This window comes from Indicator indicator, chromosome 1 (genome assembly GCF_027791375.1).
Source record: "Indicator indicator isolate 239-I01 chromosome 1, UM_Iind_1.1, whole genome shotgun sequence".
NCBI classification, from domain to species: Eukaryota; Metazoa; Chordata; class Aves; order Piciformes; family Indicatoridae; genus Indicator; species Indicator indicator.
In genome coordinates, this window is record NC_072010.1 from 117,494,482 (window position 1) to 117,515,744 (window position 21,263).

The 21,263-nt window shown below is 43.7% G+C and overlaps 1 protein-coding gene across 1 annotated transcript in view; it reads left to right on the forward strand.

The window, feature by feature from the left end:
• The window catches only part of SLC37A1 (solute carrier family 37 member 1), a 38,734-nt gene extending 17,695 nt beyond the window's left edge, over positions 1-21,039 (forward strand). The window contains exons 11-19 of the mRNA XM_054394853.1: positions 1,885-2,016; positions 10,264-10,354; positions 11,693-11,755; positions 13,593-13,678; positions 14,304-14,352; positions 15,726-15,799; positions 16,900-16,978; positions 17,605-17,702; positions 20,983-21,039. Of these exons, the coding sequence (XP_054250828.1) occupies positions 1,885-2,016; positions 10,264-10,354; positions 11,693-11,755; positions 13,593-13,678; positions 14,304-14,352; positions 15,726-15,799; positions 16,900-16,978; positions 17,605-17,702; positions 20,983-21,039 (729 nt within the window). The remainder of the gene's footprint in view (positions 1-1,884; positions 2,017-10,263; positions 10,355-11,692; positions 11,756-13,592; positions 13,679-14,303; positions 14,353-15,725; positions 15,800-16,899; positions 16,979-17,604; positions 17,703-20,982) is intronic.
• Positions 21,040-21,263: the final 224 nt, after the last annotated feature.

A 21,263-nucleotide genomic window follows, 5' to 3' on the forward strand; every position in this document is an offset into this window, starting at 1 on the left:
TCTCTGCCAAGCACAAGCTGCTGTTTTTATTTATCATTTCTCTGTGTGGCGTAAAAATCCCATATTGTCAAAAAAAAAAGTTTCCAGCATGGGGAGCTAAATAAAGTATTTGGACTTTGGTCACTTTCTCTTCATTGTTTAGCCCATTCTTCTTAAATAGACTTAGAGCTACTTGTCTGAGAAACGAGCAACTTTATTTCATAGTCATGGTTGAAGTTGCTGTGCAAACTGTGCAAGAAATACTAACTTAAGACACTGTCTGGAAGTGTCTTTCATTGAACCCAGTGAGGAGCTTTAGTGCTTAAACCCTTTTTTTTTTCCTCCTTTCCTTCTCTTTCCCTTACTTTTTTTTTTTAAGTGTTAATAGCCTGATGGTTTGAGTTGCTGCTATTAGAATAATTCAGTTTTTGAAGTGGCTCCAGTAATTCAGAAGATAAATACTTATGATGGTGATGGAGTGACTCAGAGGTCCCTAGATGTTTCCCCTGTCTTCTAATTAATGTTTCATCAAGTTGCAGTGTTTTCTGTCAATCCTCTATCTAAATCCTTTACAAATATTTTTGATGCTGCATGCTGACTTCTAAAATTATGCTAAATGTCCTGGCACAGGTGCCCAGATTGTTCCCTAGTGTCCTCTGCTAAGTGAACTACTTTAAAAGCAGAACTTACTTAGACATATGTGTAAAATACCAGAATTTCATTTGTCCAGCACTTGATTTTTATTCATTTTCTTTCTTCCTTCCTCCATCAGCTTACCAAATAGTAATTGGAAAGTTTTCATCTTTAACTACTGGAAATGGAATGGCCTGCCATTCTATCCTTACTAACTAGCCTACAGCCAAACATGACACTTAGTTCTTCACTAAGGCTTTGTTCAAATGCACAAGAACTAGAAAAAAGAAGGCAGCATGTAGAATACATCCATAGCTAGTAAAAGTACAGAGTTTGGTAAGCTGCTCATTGAGGAGGTAAAAGTGAGAATAGCTACATCTCATCCTTTCTGTGAGCTGGAAAAGAAGTATTCAGGACTATTTATACTGGAATTTTCTTTTTTTATATACAGCTGTAAGATGTAAATTTCCAGTTCTGTTCTGAGAGTTCTCTTCAGTGAGGTGGATAGATAGAAATAACAAGATGTCCTCATAGCTAGACTGGGGTGGCTCGTTCTTGTTGAGTGATAACTTGCTCCACAAATATTCTTAGCAGCTGGTGGAATTACTAAATTAAAATTCTCCCTACTGCTAGAAAAGAATTTGGAATTCACAACTTCAGTAATGGTGGTAAAAGTGAGGGGTTTATCATTTGTGAATTCTAATGCTCAAATGAAACAATGCAAAAATGATTGATTAACATAAAGCCATAAAGCACTTGGTATCCATAATTCAATTGGAGAGATGGCCTGTATTTAAACTGGTGAATAAGGTGATGTTGCAGAATCTGAAAAATAGGCTTAATATTTGTACAGAAGGAAAATAATGCATGCTTTTGTACACAAATGTGTGTGTATTGTCAGTTTTAATTAGACCATGTTGATGTAGTGGGGTTAGGGAAGACTGGTGATTGTTCTGTTCCATTAAACCATACTCTGATACGTGGGCTTGGCAACTTGAAATTGTGCCACAACAGAACAGAAACTTGATTCTGTAATGGACTGTTATGCTCTCAGACATAAACAACCAGGCTTGCTTCACCTGATATTCTCTATATACTCTATTTATATACTCTGTATATCCAAATCAAGAGGTTCTTCTTAAGTTGTAGCTTCCTGTGATAACACACATCATTATTTTTTGAAATGTTTTGATATTATTTGCTTCCTTGATAGGTGTTGTTGATGCATTGTTGCCTTTGTTTTTCATATGGTGGTGCTGGGGAAAATTGTAGGACCCAGAAATGCAGCATTTGCTTCTTGAGAGTGAAAATTGCAGCATGTTGCTGAACTCCAGCACTGTGGTCACTGGGGAAGGTAGACATGGGACATCAGCTATCAGCTTCCTTGGGGCCTTGAAGATACCTGTGAGTACCTGTGCTCTTCCTCTTAAGAGTTAAGTTTCACCACAGAATTCATATTTCCATGAAGTTCTAGATGGAGTGGTAGATGATGAGTTTGAAATTAGAGAAGAGTAGATTTAGAGTGGATAGGACTTATGCTCTAGGCCCTTCATGAGCCCTGTTGCCCTTCTCTAGATACACTCCAGTACTTCCATGTCCTTATAGTGACTGGCCCAGTGCTGAGTACAGGGGGACAATCACCTGCCTGTTCCTGCTGGCCACAGTCTTTCTAATACAAGCCAGGATGCCACTGGTCTTCTGTGCTGACTTGTATTCAGTCAGCTATCAACCAGTAGCCTCAGGGCCCTTTCCAAGTTACAGCTTTTCAACTACACATCCCCAGGTCTGCAGTTTACTGTGGGGTGGTTGTGATCCAAGTGCAGGACCTGGCACTTGGCCTCCTTGGACTTCATACAATTAACCTTGGCCCATCAGTCTAGATCCTGCTGTAAAGCTTCCCTCCCCTCTAGCAGATTGACACAGCCACCCAGCTTGGTGTCATCTGCAAATTCACTGAGGGTGCACTCAGTCCCCTCATCCAGATCACTGATAAAGATATTAAAGAGAACAAGCCCCAGTAGTGAACCCTGAGGAACACAGCTTGTGACCAGATGCCACCATAAAAACCATTTTCATGGAGTCATAGAGTGATTGGTTGGAAGGGACCTCCAAAGGTCATCTAGTCCACCCTCCCTGCAGTGATCATGGACATCCTCTGCTAGATCGAGTTGCTGAGAGACTTGTTGAGCCTGACCTTGAATATCTCCAGGGGTGGGGCCTCAACCACCTCCCTGGGCAATCTGTTCCAGTGTTCCACCACCGCTGTGGTAAAGAACTTGTTTCTAACATCCAATCTAAATCTGCTTTTCTCTAATTTAAAATGACTGCTCCTCATCCTTTTGCTACAGGCCTTCATAAACAGTCCTTCCCCAGCTTTCTTGTAGGCTCCTTCAGGTACTGCAAGGCTGCTATAAGGTCTCTCTAGAGCCTTCTCTTCTCTGGGCTGAACAATCCCAGCTCCCTCAGCCTGTCCTTGTAGCAGAGGTGTTCCAGCCTCCTGACCATTTTCATGGCCCTCCTCTGGGCCTGCTCCATCAGGTCCATGTCCTTCCTGTATTGAGGGCTCCAGAGCTGGATGCTGTACTCCAAGTGAGCTCTTACCAGAGCAGAGCAAAGTGACAGAATCACCTCACTCAACCTCCTGGCCATGCTTCTTTTGATGCAACCCAGGATGTGATGGGATTTCCGGGCTGCAAGCTCGCACTGTTGGCTGGTGTACAGCTTCTCATCCACCAGCACCCCTAAGTCCTTTTCTGCAGGGCTGTTCTCAATTTCATCATGCCCCAGTGTGATGGTTTGAAACTGTCTTTTTAATTTTTCCTTGCAAAGTTCAGAACAGAGAAAGTGAAAGAATGTAAATAAGTCACTATTGGGTGTAAGAAAGCAAAATACTGATTGTTCTAAACACTTCCATTGGATAGATAGAAATGTTTAAGAACTATTACCCAAAACAAAGTAGGCATTCTGCACATTCTGCGTTCGGCAGTGGGGGCAGTTGCTGGGCTGTCTGGCTGCTGTTTCTTCTTCTCTTCTGGCTGAAGATAACACACTGACCTTGGCAGCTAAGTTAACAACTTTCTGCTTAACTAACTCTGCTTCTCTGTCCAGGGGGGTCTGGGGGGGAAGCTCCTGGGAGAGAGAGAGGCCCCTTTGGGAGGGTCCCCTTGGGGGGAAGCAAAGGGAGATCGATTGTGCTTTTTCTGTTGATTGTATATATTTGTGAATGTCGTGAATTTTGTATATTTGTACATATTCATTGCATTTCATTGTAGATTTTAGACTCTGCTTGTAAATACAGCTTTTCATTTGCTTCCAATCTGGGCTAGCCTGGTTATTGTCGGTGGGGGGGGAATTTCAGCTCACACCGACACACTTTTTATTTTTGGCGCCCAACGTGGGGCTCGATTGCTTGTGATTTATTTCTGCTCAGATTAGGAAGCAAAATTAAGCTGTTTTGGATTCTGAGTCATTCTATTTCATCTATTATCGGTGCAATTGCCTACAGATGGGCCATTTCTTGCATGATAGACAAGATTGTGAGATATGTGGCATATAAGTCATTTCTTTGGGTTAAGAACAAGTTACTGAATGTTGGTGAATTCTGTTGTGGTCTTATTGGGCTAAGAAGCTATGGTAACTCAACTATGGATCTTCTAGCAGACACATATGAGTTTGTTACTCCTCTTACAACTACAGAGGGTCTTTGGAACCAGTGGTACCCTAGATATCTTGTGCTTGCCTTAATTTTTGTTGCTTCTTGGAATAATCATATGGCTACTGATAGCACTGTGTCAAGAAAGACATAAGGCTACTTGCTCTTCCAACTCTGCTGTGAATGTGAAAACCAAGCCAGTAAATTTGGTGGCCACTGTAACCAGAAAGCGTAAAGGAGATGCAGATGCTGCAGGAGATGGTGCAGATGGAGATGAGGGTCCTTCTACTCAGGGTCCCTCTGTTAAGAAAGATCCTTCTGATGAGGAAGAGAGGGTTAGCCTTAAAACTCTGGTAGACCTCTTGAGACCCCACATGGATGATGGAGATGTAGGTCAGGATGTAGACCCTGGTAGATTAGCAACTGCTGGCAGAGCCTCTGAACTCAAGGAAATTCAACGGAGGATTACAACAGGATTATGGGGACAGCGACCTCAGGATGATGATGATGAGGATGATGAGGATGACATACAGTCAGCTAATGCACCCAGACAGGAAATTAGACATGTGAGAAAGGATTACATCAGAGGAGATAATGAGCCAGTCCTGTCTTGGCTAGCCAGCTGTTTTGATATGGGAGCCCCAGCATTGGTGGTAGGCGACAAGTCGGCCTCTCAGTTGGGGATGCTCTCAAAGGATACAGGCATAGACAGGCACCTAGGCAAGTGCATTGGTAAAGTTTCTCTGTGGGCACGCCTCCTACTGGCAGTCTCGCTGAGGTACCCCAGCAGAGATGATTTACCATGGAACCCTAAGCCTTGGACCACAATAGCTGAGGGAATCAAGCGTCTGAGAGAGTTTGCTGTGAGAGAAGTAATGTATGGAGATCATAAGACTCTGAATCCTGATGAAATTCCTGTTGGAACAGGCCTTGCCAAAAAGCTCATTAAGCTTGCTCCTCCTAATTATGCCACTATTCTGGCAAGCAGGATTGTGGCAAGAAATTATGGTGGAGTGCCTCCCACTGTTGGCCATTTCACTGACCAAATGAGGCAGTTGGAGGATAGTCTCGCACGTACTTCTTTGGTTTCAGCCATTGAAACTCTGTCTGGAAAGATGGAGAATTGCATGAAAGAGCTGAAGGAGGAACTTAAAACCTCCATATCCAACTTGATGAAGGGGGATGATTCTAATTCCTCTTCCTCCAGATGGATACAAGTTTCAGCTGTTAGGAACAGACGTGCTCCAAGGAGGCCATTCCAGAATAGGTCAAACCAAAACAGACAGCAGAGGCAATCACGTGGCAGTATCTGGATAACTCTGCGTGATCAGTTTGGTGAGAACATGAACAGATGGGATGGTCAACCAACTTCTGATCTTTTCAAGAGGTTACGGGAGCTGCAGAGGGGCAGATCCCGAGGTAGCAATACCAGGAGGGTAGCTGTCGCTTCCTCAGTTTCCCAGAACAACTCTGATAGCTCCAACAGTGATCCTAATTCTGGTGCTGGACATTGTGCCAGCTGTACATGTGGAGGTAATCCCCACCATTAGGGGTGCCCTGCCTTCCGCCAGGGGGAGGTAAGGGATAATGGAGATAACAGAATCTATTGGGATGTGTACATCCAGTGGCCTGGCACTTCAAAATTTCAGAAGTACAGGGCCTTGGTTGACACAGGAGCTCAGTGCACCATAATACCATCAAATTATCAAGGGGGAGAATCTATAACTATTCAGGGAGTCACTGGTGGATCTCAAGAGTTGTTTAAGATAGAGGTTGATATAAGTTTAACTGGGAAGCAGTGGAAGAAACATACTATTGTAACAGGTCCTAATGCACCTTGTATTTTGGGAATTGACTTTCTGAGAGAAGGGCGTTTTAAAGACCCTAAGGGTTACAAATGGGCTTTTGGAATAGCAACTGTAGAAATTGATGGAGGAAAATTGAAGTTGTCCATTAGACCTGAGCTTTCAGATGAATCTGCAGTTGTGGGACAACATGAGATAGAGGATGTAAAGCTGCCGGTTGCTTCTCAAACTGTGCATCACAGACAATACAGAACCAACCGTGACTCTTTGGTGCCCATTCAAAACTTGATTCGTCAGTTGGAGAGTCAGAAGGTCATCAGCAAAACTCATTCACCTTTCAACAGTCCAATCTGGCCTGTGAGAAAGCAGAATGGAGAGTGGCGTCTGACAGTTGATTTCCGTGCCTTGAATGAAGTAACTCCACCCATGAGTGCAGCTGTACCAGACATGATGGAACTCCAATATGAGCTGGAATCCAAGCAGGCCAAATGGTATGCTACCATAGACATTGCTAATGCTTTCTTCTCTATTCCCATAGCAGAGGAATGCAGGCCTCAGTTTGCTTTCACCTGGAGAGGCATTCAGTACACATTCAATCGTTTGCCCCAGGGGTGGATTCACAGTTCAACCATCTGCCATGCAGTGATCCATGATGCTTTGGAGAAAGGTGGAGCTCCAGAACACATTCAGTTCATCGATGACATCATCGTCTGGGGTGAGACTGCTGAAGAAGTCTTCGAGAAAGGTAACAAAATCCTTGACATTCTCTTGCAAGCTGGTTTCGCTATCAAGCGAGACAAGGTGAAAGGACCTGCCAGAGAAATCCAGTTTCTGGGAGTGCGGTGGCAAGATGGTCGCCGTCACATCCCAATGGATGTGATAAACAGAGTCTCCACCATGGCAAATCCCATCAACAAGAAAGAAACTCTGCGTTTCTTAGGCATAGTGGGATTTTGGAGACTGCACATTCCTGGATACAGTCAGATTGTGAAACCTCTCTATGATGTGACTCGAAAGAGAAACAGTTTCCAATGGGGTCCTGAGCAACAAGCAGCCTTTGACCAGATCAAGCGAGAGGTAGTCCAAGCGATGGGTCTGGGACCTGTCCGAACTGGTCCAGACATTAAGAACATTCTGTACACGGCCGCGAGTGACAATGGTCCAACCTGGTGCTTATGGCAAAGAGCTCCAGGGGAGACACGAGGACGTCCTCTTGGTTTCTGGGGTCGTGGCTACAGAGGCTCAGAGGCAAACTACACTCCAACAGAGAAAGAGATTTTAGCTGCTTATGAAGGAGTGAAAGCTGCTTCTGAAGTGATCGGAACTGAGTCACAACTTCTTCTAGCTCCTAGATTGCCAGTTCTGAATTGGATGTTCAAAGGCAAAGGTTCTTCACCACATCATGCAACAGATGCTACCTGGTCTAAGTGGATGGCTCTGATAACACAGAGAGCTCGAATGGGAAATCTCGAAAGGCCTGGTTTGGTGGAGGTGATCACAAACTGGCCAGAAGGCACAAGCTGTGCTAAACCTCCAGAGGAGAGAGTAGCTCGTGCTGAGGAAGCTCCTCCTTACAGTGATCTGTCTGATGATGAAAAGAGATATGCTTTGTTCACAGACGGTTCCTGTCGTCTTGTTGGGAACAAGCGGAGATGGAAATCTGCAGTGTGGAGCCCAACGCGCAGAGTTGCAGAAGCGAGAGATGGAGAAGGAGAATCCAGTCAATTCGCAGAGGTAAAAGCTGTCCAGCTAGCTCTTAACATAGCTGAACGTGAGAGATGGCCAAAGCTTTATCTCTACACCGACTCGTGGATGGTAGCCAATGCCTTGTGGGGTTGGCTGAAAAACTGGAAGAAGAATGGCTGGCAGAGGAAAGGAAAGCCAATCTGGGCTGCAGATCTGTGGCAAGACATTGCTGCTCGCATTGAGAGAATCCCAGTGAAAGTGAGACACATCGATGCTCACATTCCTAAGAGCAAAGCTACAGAGGAACAACAACACAACCATCAGGCAGATCTAGCTGCAAGAGTTTCCCAGGTGGACACAAACTCTGATCCTGATCCTGATCTTGACTGGAAACACCGAGGTGAGCTGTTCTTAGCTCGGTGGGCCCATGACTCGTCAGGACATCAAGGCAGAGATGCAACCTACCAATGGGCTCGTGACAGATCCATTGACATTTCCATGGATGCTATCACACAAGTCATCCATGACTGTGACATTTGTGCTGCTATTAAGCAGGCAAAGCGGATCAAGCCCTTGTGGTATGGTGACCGATGGTCCAAGTACAAGTATGGTGAAGCCTGGCAGATTGACTACATCACTCTACCTCGTTCTCCATCTGGTAAGCAGTATGTGCTGACTATGGTAGAGGCAAGCACTGGATGGCTGGAAACTTATCCAGTTCCTCATGCAACTGCACGTAACACCATTCTTGGCCTGGAGAGACAAATCCTGTGGAGACATGGAACTCCAGAGAGGATTGAGTCAGACAACGGAACTCACTTCAAGAACAATCTTGTAAAAAACTGGGCCAAAGAGCACGGCATCGAGTGGATATTCCACATTCCCTACTATGCACCAGCTGCAGGGAAGATCGAACGCTACAACGGTTTGCTGAAAACCACTCTCAAAGCCATGGGGGGTGGATCTTTGAAAAACTGGGAGAAACATTTAGCACAAGCAACCTGGTTGGTGAATAGTAGAGGTTCAGTGAATCGAGCTGGACCTGCCCAATCAGATTTGTTGCGAAAGGAGGAAGGTGATAGAGTTCCTGTTATCAGAGAAAAGAATCTGTTAGGCAAAACTGTTTGGGTATTTTCTCCTTCAGGAGAGGCCAAACCTGTCCGAGGGGTGGTTTCTGCTGAAGGTCCTGGTCACACCTATTGGGTGATGCAAGAAAATGGTGAAATTCAGTGTATTCCACAAAGAAATCTAACTTTGGCTGAGAGAGGTTCAATTCAGAGTGTTGCGCAGATACAGCATCGCGCCCAAGAGGAGAGTCCATGAGATCTACGGTGCACGAACCCTGAGAGCCCTGAGTCACCTGAGAGTCCCTGTTCCTTCCTTTGCTCCATCTGCGAGGAAACAAGCTGTTTGCTGTTTTTCCTGTGATTTGACTCTTTTGAATCATCTACATCTGAAATAGCCGGAATGGACTATGGTCTTTATTCACCTATTGTTGTAGATATTATTTTAGATTAGATAAATGATAGTAGCAGCCAATGGAATTGTTTAGAAGGGGTGGACTGTGATGGTTTGAAACTGTCTTTTTAATTTTTCCTTGCAAAGTTCAGAACAGAGAAAGTGAAAGAATGTAAATAAGTCACTATTGGGTGTAAGAAAGCAAAATAACGATTGTTCTAAACACTTCCATTGGATAGATAGAAATGTTTAAGAACTATTACCCAAAACAAAGTAGGCACTCTGCACATTCTGCGTTCGGCAGTGGGGGCAGTTGCTGGGCTGTCTGGCTGCTGTTTCTTCTTCTCTTCTGGCTGAAGATAACACACTGACCTTGGCAGCTAAGTTAACAACTTTCTGCTTAACTAACTCTGCTTCTCTGTCCAGGGGGGTCTGGGGGGGAAGCTCCTGGGAGAGAGAGAGGCCCCTTTGGGAGGGTCCCCTTGAGGGGAAGCAAAGGGAGATCGATTGTGCTTTTTTTTCTGTTGATTGTATATATTTGTGAATGTCGTGAATTTTGTATATTTGTACATATTCATTGCATTTCATTGTAGATTTTAGACTCTGCTTGTAAATACAGCTTTTCATTTGCTTCCAATCTGGGCTAGCCTGGTTATTGTCGGTGGGGGGGGGAATTTCAGCTCACACCGACACACCCAGCCTGTATTGATATCTGGGATCGCCCCAGCCTAGGTGCAAGACTCTGCACGTTGCCTTATTGAACCTCCTGAGAGTCTCCTCAGCCCAGGTCCCTCTGGTTGGCATCCCATCCTTCAGTCTTACCAAACTGGTGTGGTTGGTATCACCAGCAGACTTGGCTGAGGCTGGACTCAATCCCACTATCGTTGATGAAGATATTCAACAGCACTGGTTCCAATACAGACCCTTGAGGGACACCACTTGTCACCCATCTCCATTTGGTCATCGAGCCATTGACCACTACCCTTTGTATGCAATGTAAATAGCAGCCTCTGTCAAGACATTAACTTTCTTTATTTTTTTTTCTCTCAGGGAGTCATAGAATTCTCCTTTTGTCTTCTGTTTGCAAAGCTGGTGAGCTACACTTTCCTCTTCTGGCTTCCTCTCTATATCACAAACGTAGGTAAGCATCACAATGCTGTGTCTATAAAGTGCCTGGAAATAAGAGCTTGAAATAAGACAATAAATTTTACTGCTTCAGAAGTAAGCTCCCTCTGCTCCAGTAGCAGGATAATTGTAAGTCACCAACTAACATACTTCTCAGTTTTGTGAATTCAGGGCATTTTCTAAATAAACCCAAAAGAGTCTGATCTTTGCTTTGTGTTTGGCTCTTGCAAACAAATCAGAAAGGTTTACTTTCTAATAATGTCTTTACATGATTGAAGTGGCTTATTAAAATTTATATAAATCTAAATGAGCTTCTTTATCTGTTCAGTACTGCTGGTTTGGTTTGTGCTGTCAGTGTAGAGAAAGGAGTTCACCCTAGCCAGAGGGATCTGTAGTCTTGTGAGCCATGATATGACCTTTAAACCCCCAAGTAACAAAAAAGCTGGACAGGTATGGCAATAACAGCCAGCAGAGAGGGACAGGTTGAACACCCTACAGAAAGAGACAGAGCTGCAAATCCTACAGTTAGAGGCTGTTATGTGTGGACTCCAAATCATCAGTGCTTCTGCAGGACTGGGTACCTTGAAAGTAGCAGGCTTTTAATAATAAAATTTATTGATGCTTATTGCAGCACTGCCAGCTGTGCTGTGGCAGATGTTGGTGAGATTATGGTAGTACCAGTGACCCCACTGGTTTAGCCCATACTGCTCTTGTATCTCAGAGACTTAAAAAAAATACCAAAGGGGTTTAGAAATTCAGCTCCTTTTTGAAACCTCAGACTTAATGCATAGGGCTGGGTAGGCCAACTTCATGGTGTGCTGACCCCTTACCCTATCAGTAACTCCATTAGACTGAATGTAAGCATGTGCAAACAGTGGAGTTCACAAAATCAGTGACTCTTCTTAGTCCCCAGGAACAGCACAGTGCATTAATGATGACTGCTACTGGTCACATGGATGGAGGCCTCAGGATGAGGCTCCGTAAGGGATTGAAATGTACACTAATCATGCTTTTATTAAAAAGCCTCTGTTGACTGTACATGGATCAGTGGCTATTCATTAGTAAGAATACTGTTAGTCCATACTTTAGCAGCTGTATTGCTTGGACTGTGTTTGTAGTTAAAGTAGTAAACTGCCCTGCCATGAGTATGACTGCATTTAGAAGACACTATGCCTGAGTGCACAGTTATGCTATGTTCCTAGTTGTCATATACTGTGACAGCTTATGGTAGCTTATTCCTGAGAACAAACAGTGCTGCTGTAAGATGCCTTTATCCTAGCATGACAAGACTGTGTTGAGATTTCTACATTTTGTAGTCTGGAAATGAAACAGATGTTTTTTCTTCTTTCACTAGAGCACCTTGATGCCAAAAGAGCTGGAGACCTTTCTACGCTGTTTGATGTGGGTGGAATCTTTGGTGAGTTTTATAGATAAATCATAGAATCATAGAATTGTTTTGGTTGGAAAAGACTTCTAAGATCATTGAGTTCATATTTCACCCTTAAACAGACCAGCTTAGGAAAGACAGCAGTAAAGGTGCTAGGTTGAAAGCTGTGTTGGTTGTTGAAGACCTAGCAAAATATCTTTAAACTGAGCAACTCACAGAGCCAGTGATAATCACAGAATGCCAGGGGCTGGAATGGACCCCGAAAGATCATCTAGTCCCACCCCGCTGCCAGAGCAGGATCACCTATGCCAGGTCACACAGGAATGCATGCAGGCAGGTCTTGAATAACTCCAGAGGGGGAGACTCCACAACTCCCCTGGGCAGCCTGTCCAGTGTTCTGTCACCCTCACAGTGAAAAAAGTTTTCCTCACATTTACGTGGAACTTCCTGTGCCTCAACTTCCACCCATTGCCCCTTGTCCTGTCATTGGGCATCACTGAGCAGAGCCTGGCTCCATCCTCTTGTAACTCAAATTTTACATATTTATAAACATGAATGAGGTCACCCCTCAGTCTCCTCTTCTCTAAGCTGAAGAGCTCCGGCTCCCTCAGTCTCTCCCCATCAGGGAGATGTTCCACTCCCTTAACCATTCTCATGACTCTGCACTGGACTCTCTCAAGCAGTTACCTGTCCTTCTTGAGCTGAGGGGGCCAGAACTGGACACAGTACTCCAGATGTGGCCTCACCAGGGCAGAGTAGAGGGGTAGGAGAACCTCTCTCAACCTATTAGTCACACCCCTTCTAATACATCCCAGAAGGCCATGGGTCTTCTTGGCCACAAGAGCACATGCTGGCTCATGGTCGACCTCCCATCCAGTATATATTGTCCAGTACAGTTTGTAAGAGCCATATATTACAGAATCTTTTGGCTTCATCAGCTCTGGCCTGTGAGTCTTGGTCACACCACCTGTCAAAATTACAGAGTACATCTGGTTGGGAGAGACCTCAGAGATCATCCAGTCCAGCCCTTGACCCAGCACTGAAGGGTCAGTACTAAACCATGTCCCTAAGCACCAGGTCCTCACACCACTGGAACATCCCCAGGGATGGTGGCTCCACCACTGCCCTGGGCAGACCATTCCAGTGATTGATGCAACAGTAAACTTGACTCTTGACTGCTCTGTTCATGTTGCACTGCAACCAAGGGAAATGAACTATTGCAGATCTTGGGGCAAATGAAGTAATTGTTTTTCTCTCCAGGTAATCACCAGAGGCTCTTTAATTTTTCCTACTTCTTGTGTCTGCCAATGACTGTACACAGAAGTGTAATTGGAGCATGTGTCTGGAGGGGGCATGTACATGGTTTAGTGTTGACCCTTCAGTGCTGGGTCAAGGGTTGGACAGGATGGTCTTTGAGGTCTCTCCCAAGCAGACGTACTCTGTGATTTCTGTGAGTAGTTAAGAGACCAGTGTGTAGCTGGGCACAGCTGGATTCCAGAATGCCAGCAGTGGGGCACCTGACAAAAAGGTGTTTTCATTCAAAAGCTGCAGAATGATGATTTCTATATATTTCTTCCATCTCTATTCCTCCCCCACCCATGTCATCTTGGATATTTGGTTGGAGTAAACAATGAGGAAGAGCATCTGTCTGCTTCTGTTGTCCGTGCAGTTAAAACCAGTTGGGTTAATAAGGATATTGGGAAGTGTGAATTCTGTTGTTAGTCTCACACTCTGTGCTGCTGTGTATAACTGCATTAGAAGTGGTATCATATTGTTCTAATCTGGGTTGGGTTTCCTTAAGTATAACTGATGTCTTCTGTGTAAAACATGCTGAGTGTTTCCCTCACATACCTATGTCTTGTTTCAGGTGGAATTTTGGCAGGCCTGATATCAGACAGGCTGGAGAAGAGGGCATCAACCTGTGGAATGATGTTATTGCTTGCAGCACCCACAGTAAGAGTTTGCTTCTCTCTTACAACTGTGGCTGAGATTTGGCAGCATTGCTTGAGATGCTCTGCAGACAGTATCTTCTAGCTTGGATATAAAGAGTTTGGGCCAAGTTAAAAGCTGACATGAAAGGTTGAGCATGTGAGCAAGTATGGACCTTAGGGCTGCCTATACTAATTAAACAAGATTAATTTATTGCAGGATTATGTGGAAAGTTTCACTCCTATGTAAAATTTGATGTTTGATTCTTAGCCAGAATTTTGGCCACTCAAAGGTGAAATTTTTTGTGCTGTAACTGCTGGGAAAATTCCAGCTGGGCATCTTTGATTCTTTTGTGAACAATATCCTGTGCTGTGTCAGAGCTGGCAACCTGAGATTTTAAAACTGACTGGTCTTGTAACACAGCCCTTTCTTCTGAAAGGACATACTGAGGAACAGGAGCATGCCCTTTGTCTCCCTCCTGTGTCAAATCAGTCATTCTGCAGTGGTCTAAAAGGGTCTTGAAAAATACAGAACTAGCTTTCACATAATGCCAACTAAGATATTTTGTAGTTAGCATGGGGAAAATCAGGAACCTAGGGTTAGTCCATATGCTGATATTCATCATGCTTGGGTTTTTTTGTCTTTACAGCTGTACATGTTCTCTGCAGTCAGTAAAATGGGCCTTGAGGCTACTGTAGGTGAGTGTTTTTAAATTCGTTGTCTGGCTTTCTGCTAACTTTTCATTTATGATCTTTTGATGATCTTTCCTTTTTCTTTTACATTTTCCCTGAGAGGATGAAGTTTGGAATCAAATTTCCTAGACTACCTTTTGCAGGCTTTTTACAGGATAAGGAAGCAGGGCTAGGAAATGCATAAAGGTGGCATGAGAATAGTGCTTTAGTTAATCTAACTAGTCTTCTTTCTGGAGCTTGTTATGTCAGCACAGGCTTTATTATATTCCCTACACCAAATGTCAGAGGTGGTTTAAATATTATTTGTAGTACTTTTGACAGCAACATTAACCACTTGCTGCTTTCTATCTGTTATCTCAAAACAGAAGTTGAAATATAAGAGCTGATAGCAGCATCTCACCAGCCTAAAGACTTTGTTAAGTTTTAAAGCTCTTTGGTGCTTGGTGCTGTACAAGCAGAGAGGAGGTTTATGGGTGGATCCTGTGAGCATGCCATGCTCTAAGAGTCAGTTTGGCCAGATTTTTCCCCTTTCTCTGACCTACCAGGATCCATCAAAGCCCTGGGAAGTGCTTTTTTGACTCAGTCCTATCTCCTGCTATTTTTGAGAATTCTCATCCTGCAGTAAGCATTGAAGTAAGATAGGAATGTGTGTTGCTTTTTCTCAATTCTGTAATGGGCTCAGGGGAGCTGTTGTGGGTTAAGGACTAGCCTTAGCTGTCCTACCACAGAGAGGTCCTCCAGGAGTTCCAGAGGGGATGCAGGAAATTGTAATCTTTTGTTATTATCATCCCATTATGCCTGCATCTACTCCTCTGTATAAATGGATGTTACTGTCTTTTCTGCCCTTTTCCTCTCTCTCTCTTCTCCCAGCCATTCCTTATCTCTTGTTTTGTATTTTGGGGGAGGGTTTTGGCCTTGAGCAGCCTGGTTTGCCAGGTAAAAGCTAATTTCTTCTGCACTGTTTGGGTCCAGAGGCATGGGGAGATAGAGAGGTGTTGGGGGGGAGATGGAGACCTGGGGGGTTTGGCCTAACTGGGGGAGGCTTTGAAAAGTTTTTTTGGCTTAAAGAGATGATTGAGAGCCCAGGTTGGAAGGACTGGGCTGAGACTGAAAGTGAGTTTGGTTATTCTGTAATTTCTGTCTATAGGTGTGAATAGTACTTCCTTTTAAAGTTCCAACTTTTTCCAATCCTGTGTGAGAGCGTTTTTATTATACTTTCTTTAAGGGGTAAAATATAATTTCTGTCTACTCTTAAAACTAAGACAGGAGCCAAGGAAGGCTTGAACCATTTGAGAGCCATAGGCTCTGATGTCTCCTGTTGATATGGTTAACAGTCATTCAGGCAACTCACATTTTCCATTTTTGTCACCTTGCAATAGTGATGCTGCTAATCAGTGGTGCCCTGGTGAATGGCCCTTACGCACTGATCACCACTGCTGTCTCTGCTGACTTGGTGAGTTTGGGAGACACCTTTGGCTTCTCCAAGCTTGTCAGTGAAGGGGCTGTATTGTCCTAAAGCAAAGGGTTAAGGAGCTGGATAGGCAGTGCTGAACTCAGCTATTGAGATTGGCTTTGAGTTTGTGGATTGGTATGAATAAGCACCATGCTTGCAAGAAGCTTTTAAATGATTCTTACCTATGAACAAGATAGACCAGATCTTGTAGATGACACCCCAAAGTGAATGTGAAGGTTTCATGGAATACCAGATCTCAGTACCAGGTGCCTTTTCCCTTTTTCTACTTTGCATCATTAAATGAGGAGAGGAGCTATGTGAGAGATGAGCTGGAGAGTTAATTCCCATCAGTGTGGAAAGTTATACCTGGCACATAGCTTTACTTTGTCCCTGCTACCCTCTGCCCTTTCTTGTAGTTACTCTGGTTGCCAGCACTTCCAGCTGGATCAAGTCAGTCATATCACAAATGCCATGTAAAAACATTGACCCTGGTACCTTACATTGGGTAAGCTTTGTAAGGTTGCTTTCAAAGGTGTTGGTCCCTTAAGGTGCCAAGCAGGAGGCAAAAGCCCTCTAACAACAAATGCTCTAAATGTAGGAAAATGAGCAGGACAGAAATCTCCAGACATCCTCTGGAGTGTCCTGAAGGGGCTGCTAGCTAAGAAAGTAAAGTTTGACATCATAGGACCTCGATCTGGCCCTTGAGAAGAGGGTTCAAACTGCTAACAGTATTCTTGTCAGTGATCTTTTGTTGTTGCTCTGCAGAGCTTTTCTCTATTAGTGAGGGAGAAGAGGGCCATGGAAAAAGCAGCATGATGCAAAGCTGAAGTACCATCCCTGTTGCTTGACTACACAACATGCAGAACAGAAAGCTTCTTGGCACCTGTAGTTTAAACAACATGATTTAATAAAGTAAAATGCTATAGGTGACAGTTAAAGGGATAGAAGGCTTCTTTAAGTAGTTAGGAAAGGTATGAGGTAGGATATTTAAGGCATCTTCACAATGTGCATCTAATATGCAGGGGTGTGAGCTAGATAACCTGTAAGGACTTTTTCAGAGTTCATCTTAGAATAGGCCTCATTCATATTTGCCACTTCAGGGTACCCATAAAAGCCTGAAAGGGAATGCAAGAGCCTTGTCCACAGTGACAGCGATCATCGATGGAACAGGATCTGTAGGTAAGCCAGAGCTGCCACATAGCCTGCCTTAGCTGGGGTAGGTTAACACAAAGGGGCTTTGAGAAACTGGGCTCTCTCCAGTTCACTTTGGAAATGGAGAGTAGAGCAAACTTAGCCTTAAAGCTCTCTGGTCCCATACTTTAGGGAGGGAAGAAGGAATCACAGAATGCATCCTGTTGGAAGAGACCTCAAAGAGTAACCAGTCCAACCCTCGACCCATCAATCAAGGGTCAACACAAAGAAGGTGGTAGACTGATACTGGGCACAAGCAACAAAAGCAGATGATGTTGGGGTGTTTCTGACATGAGGGATATTTTATTCGTGCTCTCTGCACTCAGGTGTGGAAGGGAAGATTGAATAGGACTCAGCTTCATACTGGATGGGCATTTGGCTGAGCCAAAGGCAGACAATTCTCAAACTTCCAGTCTTCCAGCTTCTCCTGTGTTAGGTTGCCCATTGGCTTGCAGCTGTACCAATAATGTTTTGCACTTTTCTTACCTTTTAATACATCAGATAATGCTGAGTTAACTAGGTGGGAAAATTGATATTCCAGTTCAGAATAACTAACTTTGAGCATAGTAAATCTTACATTGCATCATTCTGACAATACCAATATGATGTTTTAGGTGCAGCTTTGGGACCTCTCTTAGCTGGCCTGATTTCCCCATCTGGTTGGAACAATGTATTTTACATGCTGATGGTGGCAGATGCATGTGCCTTGCTAGTAAGTCTAAAAATACTCTTTTAATTGCTATGTATTTCCTTTCTGCTAAACTATCTTAAAATGCAAATTTTCCTTTTGCATTTTCAGTGCTTGATTTTATACAAAACTTCGAGTTCTGTAGGAAATTTTCAATTAAAGAGCAAATTTGCTCGCTTTGACTAAAATTAGATGAGAATTTCAAAAGTGCAGATTAGTCCTGATACACTTCAGCTCCTGAGCAAATGCACATCTGTCAACTGCTGGCTGAGCAGATTACAGCAGCCATAATATTAACTAAACCTTCATATATAGGCCTAGAATCACAGAATTGTCAGGGTTGGAAGGGACCTCAAGGATCATCTAGTTCCAACCCCCCTGCTGTGTGCAGGAACACTTTCTGCTAGATCAGATTGCCCAGAGCCCCATCCAGCCTGGCCTTAAAAACCTCCAGGGATGAGGCTTCTACCACCTCCCTGGGCAACCTGTTCCAGTGTCTCACCACCCTCATGGTGAAGAACTTCTTCCTAATGTCTAATCTAAATCTACACTCCTTTAGCCTGGATCCATTCCCCCTAGTCCTGTCACTATGCAAGACCCTAAAAAATCCCTCACCAGCTTTCTTGTAATCCCCCTTCAGATATTGGAAGGCCACAATAAGGTCTCGTGAGAGCCTTCTCTTCTCCACACTGAACAATCCCAGATTCCACTCACAGAAGAATTATCTCTTTTTTTTTTTTTTTTTTTTAAAGCCTATTTAGCAAAGCAGTAACAAATGTTTGCTGCATTGCTATATCACCAAAATCACCATGATAATGAAGCTTCTGGAAGTTAATATATCACATCCTCCAGATGGGCCCTAAAACTGCTGTGAAAAACTGGTGGTGTAACTCCTGACAAGTTTAGGGGAAAGGATTGCCACACACACATAGTGGCCTGGTACACAGCACACCCATTTTTCCCTTTTTCTCCTGTTGTGATCCAGTATGATTGATAGAAAGATCTGAAAAGCTGTTTAGTTTCTTCTTGTTTGGTTTGGCTTTGTGTTGTTTGAGGGTGGGGGTCTTTTTTCTTGATTTTGTTTTGTTTTGTTTTGTTTTGTTTTTCCCACTTCTGACTTGCTCTGCTTAGGTTTTAAAAACCAAAGAAGACAGGGTGACTCTTGCTCTACATTTTGAAGTCAATGTTCCTGCACTCACCTCTAGGGGTTAACCTTGCAGGTTATGTCTTTGCACTTGCCACAGGTTTCCCTGGCAGACATCTGTGTGCTGGCTTTGTTCTACAGCAAAGAACACTATCTATGCCTACTTCATAGATGTCCTGAGGTGTTACCTGCTTATCCTCTCCTTTTGAAGTGGGAGGTGGAAATGCTCATGAAAGGGCAGGGTGGTTGTGAAACACTTCAGAAATACTTCTTCCTCCAGACTGGCTGTGCCCACACAAAGCCCTGTGCCTGCAGGGTGTTGCACTCAGCTCAGTGCTCCTGCAGAGGAGCTAATGCCCGGTGTGGCATGAGAAAAGTAGAGTCATGCTTTGAGTTAGGATTGAGGCTTTTTTTATCTAAATTCAAGCTAATTGGAAGTAAATTAATTAAAGTGAAATGAATAAAAAAGTGAAAATTTCCACATATAAGATGTGAAATATCCAGAAATTAAGTCAACTATTAAATGACCTAATTTATTGAAGTATGTTACCACTGATAATCAGCAGCTCTGTAATTCCTGATTTGTGCTGTTTTCAGTATTAGGTATTCCATGCTGCAGAGTGAGGTTTGGAAGATTGTTGCAGGAGAATTAAAGCTCTGTTGTTGATTTTTTTTTTTTTTTTCTCTTATAGTTACTTGCTAAAACCAAACAAAAAAAAAATCCCCTGTTTCTTTACAGCAGCAGCAGTTAAAAGGTCTTGGTAAGGCTCTGGTACTGAGAGGGTTGACTCTGCTGTTGTAACAGATCCTGGGTTTTGTAACTCTTGTTCGTTCTGCTTTTCCTCCGAGTATGGCATAGAGATGCCTGTGTTCTAGTGTTGTTTCTCAGAAGTGATCTCATGGTGCTTTATCCTCTTAGGTGGTATTCAGTTCTGCCATTCTTGGCCACTGCCATACCCCTCTGTATTGATTTACGCTGGCTGGGCCCACTAGAAGGGAAGGTACAGGGCATAGGGCTGCCCTCCTTCTCCTCCCCACACCCCTGCAGTGTTGCAACTCAAGCTGGATCATATCTTCTACACCATGGTAACACCATGCTCACTGCATGACCGGAAGGGGTTGGCTGGAGCTTATGGGACTTGAAGTGTGTTCTATAGCTTGTAAAGTTTCCTATTCTGGGGTTTTTGTGTTTGTTTTTCACCCCCCTGACTTCATGGGTAGGATTGTGTCCCTTTTACCTGTCCTTTGGTTTGGCTTCTCGGGTGCAGGGGGTTTGCACTTTGTTCCCCTGCTGCTGCATGCCCCCGTGTTTTCTGCACTTTTGTGCAGTCTGATGTCTGTGCAGTTGAGGAGTAAATTGTCCTTATCTCAGCTAACGTCTCAGGGTCCTTTTCCTCCTTGCTCACCCAGAGGGGAGGGAGAGAGAGTAGAAAGAAACCCCACAGTCATGAGCAGACTGCTGGGTCTCAGCTGCCAGCTGAGTTACAACCAGGACACCCTGAAACATAAGGTTTAACTTCTTAAAACACTAAGACTTTGAAGAGTGAAGTAACTTCCATTTATAACAGTGAGACTCTGACGATAAGGAAACCCGTAACAGTGAGGAACCCTGGAAGTTCTGTCTTTATTGTATGTGGGAATCATCAAATCTTATTTGTAAAATCACTTTCCTATATCTTACTACACCGTTTAAAGTGCACATCCTGACCCTGCACAGGCAAAGAAACATGACTGACTTGTCTTGACGAATTGTGTGCTTAAAGTTTTTCACATACAGAGTTACTTTTCAGAATAGCAGCTAAAATACTTCTATGTTCCAGAATTTCTCTATGCCGTGTGCTTCCTTGAGGTCTTGGGTTCCCTCTGCTGGTTTCTTTGCACATCTGCTGGTGAAGCAACTAGAGAGCATTCCGGTTTTTACAAAGAAATAGACCCCTCAGTTGTGAAAATGAAATTACTTTGCTCTTGCCTATTTGTCGTGAAAACTCCTCTTCCAAACATGGACTAAGCACGTGTAAATCTTTGATTGATTGATTTGATTTACAGGGTAATGTTTCAAATGAGGAACTCTTCGAATAACAGTGGAAATCTTATCTTGAAACGTGGCTTATTTATATATCTGTGTAGATACTAACACAGATACTGTGACTGTTTTTGCAGTTCTTACTCCGTCTTATTCAGAAGGAGCTTCGGTGTCACGCAGATCATACCCTGTGAGTGTTGTGCATGGCTGTTGCTCTCTAGTAACAGTTGAAAAACATGTTGCTAAGCCTTTGCCACATAGTACCTCCATGTAGGTCGAATGTGTTGAGATTTCTGTATGTCCATTTCTGTCTGGTTTAGCTCTCCTTCAAAAGGCTAATCTCAGTTTGGTGTTTTCAAATCCTCAGTGCTTTCCTTTAGAACATTTTACTTTGAGAAGTATGTGCTCTGAAAACGTC